Here is a 4,251-nt window from a genome sequence, read left to right as displayed (position 1 = left end):
GAATGGGAGTTACCTGTTGGACCCAGATTTCTGACCAGTTAATTATGTAAATGTATGTAGCTGCTGAGCTGGGACTCTTCCTACCCCAGCAAAGCTTGCTGATGGCAGGTTATGTCAACAAGCATAGAGCTAACTGCATCTTAACTCACTTTCTGAATTGTTTTGCCTGGCTTCTTTGAACAACTTAAAACTTTATCTTGGTATCTCTTCTGAGGGTTTTTTCCTCTTTTTTTTTTTCATGGTCACTGTTGAGAACAGACTGTGACACCATAAACACTGCTGTCACAGGAGTCTTGGAGTTAAAAATCAGCAAGTCAAAAAGGAACTCTGAAAACACAACTGGCTATGGAAGCCAGACATACTACTTCTTAGTTGGGATTTCTCAGGTGGTTAGAGCTTGAACAAGAACAAAACCATATGGTTTTTAAGTGTGTGAGGCAAATGATGAGAGTTTTGCTTTTCAGCAAAAATTGATGGAATGAAAGGGAGATACCTTGCAAAATCATAATATCCTGAAGGGTACGTTAGTGTGGAGGCAAGGAGACCACTTGCATCATCTTTGAACAAGTATTAAAGGGAGAATACCCCTGTCATCAGGAGTAGTGATATAATTAATTCCCAGAAGACTACAGGGTCAGCCTGTGGCAGTGTGCCAGGTTCTTAGCAGTGCTCAGCCTTCCAAAATGCTTAGCTTCTCTCTGGACTTCATGTGAAGTACTCAGCTTTGTGTTTTCACTCACAGAAGCAGACTAGGCAAGAGCCTGAAGCCCCATTCAGTGGGACAGGTCACTCTCTCCTGATGCTGGATGGCTTTATGATGGCAGTGGATGCCCTATAGCAGCCTGAAGCCCAGGAAAGTGACCCTTGGTCACCCCACCTTGTCACAGGTTGATTGACTTGAATTGGGCAATACTGTTCTTCACTGATGAGAGGTCTTGTCCCTGGTACAGGAGACCTTACTTGGAGTTGCACTTACAGAGTCTTGTGCTGTATTCCTAGGGGAAAGAGAGGGTGTTCCCATGTGATCTTTAGGATGTCCAGTGCTGCTACATAAACAAGACACTGCCACTTGCTGCAGACATGACCAGTTGCACACCATGAGTTTTTGGCTGCTCTGGTCCTGGTCCTGCTGAGACTTACACTAGGTTTACATGCTAATTTTTTGCCAGTGTAGTCAGACTGTTAAGGGCAGACTTCTTCCTTCATCCAGTGTTGCATATTGACAAAAGCTACAGCTGAAGCTAAGCTAGCAAAAAGCAAACCAGAACAAAAGTACTGTGTTCTGCTGCTAAATCAGGAAGGATTTTTTCAGTCTTGTCAAGGCTTTGTCGTCTGTTAGTGGTTCCACAGAAGCTACCAACATTAGTTGTGAGCATCTTTGTGGGACACAGGCTTCATTTTTCTGGATACAAAGCCTTACCTAGTTCTGCTCCATCCAACAGAGCATCTCTGGGTGAAGGGCCTGGCCAGTGTTGTTCTGTTGTTTTAACTACTTTGCCATTCTGGTGTTGTGTCATTATGGCATTTATGTTGTCAATAATGTTCAAAACGTCTTGAGCAGATTGAAGTAAACAAGGTTGTGAGCACATATAAAATCTTCTGGTGAAAAACTGCAGCAAGACAGAAAGTTACAGGACAGAAGCCACTAAATTTATGAAACAGTGTAGGCTGCAGCATTGTCCTTGCCTGTGAATTTACCCTTGCACTGATAAATGGAAGGAATTGTGTCTTGTAACTTTTGGAGTTGCTTGATATTTTTTAAAGAGGAGCCTTTTGAGCGTGCACAGACTGTCATTTATTTCATTTTATTCTCTAATAAATAACAGGCAGTTAATAGTGGATGGGACAGGTAAAATGTTGAGACACAGAGCTGGCCAGGAAGAATGCAGATTAGATTTTAAACTGGCTGTTGGAGCAGGTGTCTGGAAGGAGAAAGTATTAGAGGAGAGTGGGAAGTGTGTGTTTTGGCATCCCAGAGAGGGGCAGGAGGAAGAGGATGGAAAACAATGTAAACCAGGGAAAGTATTGGCAGTCAAGGACAGGTTGTTCCTGGCTGTCTATAATTAGTGGCAGCCTCTCCCTGGGAGACTTTGGAAACCAGGCAGAGAAACTAGAAAGGAATGGATCAGTTGCCTAAAACATGACACTAAAATAGCAAACAGCAACTCCACAAAGTCATTAAGTAATGCAAGGAGCAGTTACATGTGAAGCATTATGTCCAGTGAGGTGTCTGGGAGGCTCAGACGGAGGGAATTGAAGATCTTGGCCATAGGGGAAACAGGATCAGAGGTCGCTGGATCCATACACGTCTCACTATCTTCTTTGTGCCCTGAGCTCATGTCAAAACCTTTTGTGATTTTGCCCCAAAATTCCTTGTCGTGGAGGACTCAAACTAATACATCAGTGGTTTGTGGGGGAAATTATGCCAAGTTTTCCCCCATTATGTCTTTGCAAGGTGAACTTATCTGTGGAAATAAGGCTATTATTAGATGGTCTTTTGGGATTCTCCATCCTAAGGAGCCTGGATGGTGTCCAAACATTCTGAAATAAAAACTTACTTATTTTTTCTTGTCTTGATGACAGGATCACCCTGTGGTACTCACTAAATTTATTGAAGATGCCCGGGAGGTAGAAATGGATGCTGTAGCCCAGGCAGGAAGAGTAAGTACTTTGCTTTTCTTTAATATTAAATTTGTTTTTCAGGATTGGAGATTTGCAAAAGTGTGTGATTTAAATGATTTACTGTATAGCCATGGATCCATGCTGAGAAGAGTGGAGAAACAAGAAAAATTCATCTTAGATTCAAAACTATCGTGCTTGAAAAGCTCCACCTATCTTATTGTATACACCCAACCAGTTATTTTCTTAGGCATTGCTATCCATGTGAGTGAATCCTTTAGAATATATTTTTTACTGGATCTGCAAATCACTGGCTTCAGGAATTACTTTCATCAGAATTGTAGCAGCATGTGTTAGGGTATTACCACAGTTGTTTTACTATTACAGCTTCACATTCTGTTTCATTCCTCAGCAAAGACAGTTCTCACAAAAATATCACAAGCTTCTCAATTAACAGAAATACTCTGTTTTCAATCTTCATTTTTAACAACAGTCTTAATCACATTTTTGGTATTGAGCTAGTGTGCCTTGTTGTGGTACATTCAGTTTAAAACCCTGGGCCTGAATTTCCTCTGCTTGCTTTCTCCATGATAAAAACACTGCAAGAGTGGGGAAAAAATAATATTCCAGTGATGTTGGTCCATGCTTGTTTCTGTGGAGCAATGACAACTTTTTTTGTGTTCTGGTAAGGAGAATTTGGAGAGCTGGTTGAAAGCCTACTTACCTTTTACCTTCTGAGTCAGTGTGTGCTAGGAAAGAAGCCTTAGGGTCTCCAGGCTGTGGCAGCTTTTATCATGTTCGTGATTTGCTTAACCGTGCTATGAAAGACATTAATGTGGTCTTCTTGTTCATGTGTCTTGTGTCTACTTCAGGCCTATTCTTCCCCAAATCTTAGGAAATTCACTATTTCCCCCTCCCCCCTTTCCATATCCTTTTTTAGATATAGCTCTGTTCAGGAGATTGGGATGGACTGAGGATAAAGGAGCAGTTCATGAGAGAGGGCGAGATGACTAACTGCTCTCTTGTTATTGTATGCAGGTTATTTCACATGCTATTTCAGAGCATGTGGAGGACGCAGGGGTTCACTCTGGAGATGCTACCCTCCTGTTACCCACACAGACTATTAGCCAGGGAGCCTTGGAGAAGGTAAGTGTTGCACTAGCACTGAAAAGAGAAAAGGAAATGAGAGTTTGAATCTGCTTTCCTCCCATCACCAATGGGTTTTTAAAGGCCAGTGTGATATGTCAGGGTGTCCCTGGGATTGGCTGGATCATCTGAACTGTATCCCAGTAATTGAAGCAGTAGGTGTGCCCATTCTTAGATCCATTGGGGTTTTTCATTTCCTTGGTTTAGAACCAGCAGTAGCAGTGTGCTGGTTTGAAAAGCAAACCGGTGAGAGACTCTGAATCAGAAGTACAATTTAATATGAACAACACAACAAAACAACACAAATGCAACAGTACAAAAAAATGTAACCTGACAGAGTCAGAAAATAACCTGACACCCTGTCAGTCAGGGTGTAGTAGTAGTCCGATGAAATGGTGGCTGCAGTCCTCCTGGAGTGATGGGTTTGTTGGAGCAGTGATCCCGCAGATCCGTTTCTCTCCTGAAGGTCCAGCAGCAGCTCTTGTC

The 4,251-nt window shown here is 42.4% G+C and overlaps 1 protein-coding gene across 1 annotated transcript in view; it reads left to right on the top strand.

Annotated features, from left to right (window-relative positions):
• Positions 1-4,251, top strand: part of CPS1 (carbamoyl-phosphate synthase 1, mitochondrial) — a gene marked incomplete at its 5' end in the record, with an annotated part of 60,984 nt that overhangs the window by 40,148 nt on the left and 16,585 nt on the right. Inside the window, 2 exons of the mRNA XM_009079838.1 lie at positions 2,584-2,661; positions 3,658-3,765. Coding sequence (XP_009078086.1) covers positions 2,584-2,661; positions 3,658-3,765 — 186 coding nt within the window. The remainder of the gene's footprint in view (positions 1-2,583; positions 2,662-3,657; positions 3,766-4,251) is intronic.

Source organism: Acanthisitta chloris, unplaced genomic scaffold (assembly GCF_000695815.1).
Source record: "Acanthisitta chloris isolate BGI_N310 unplaced genomic scaffold, ASM69581v1 scaffold18688, whole genome shotgun sequence".
Classification (NCBI taxonomy): Eukaryota; Metazoa; Chordata; class Aves; order Passeriformes; family Acanthisittidae; genus Acanthisitta; species Acanthisitta chloris.
Note: the sequence above shows the minus strand (reverse complement) of the source record. Positions and strands in the feature narration are given on the sequence as shown.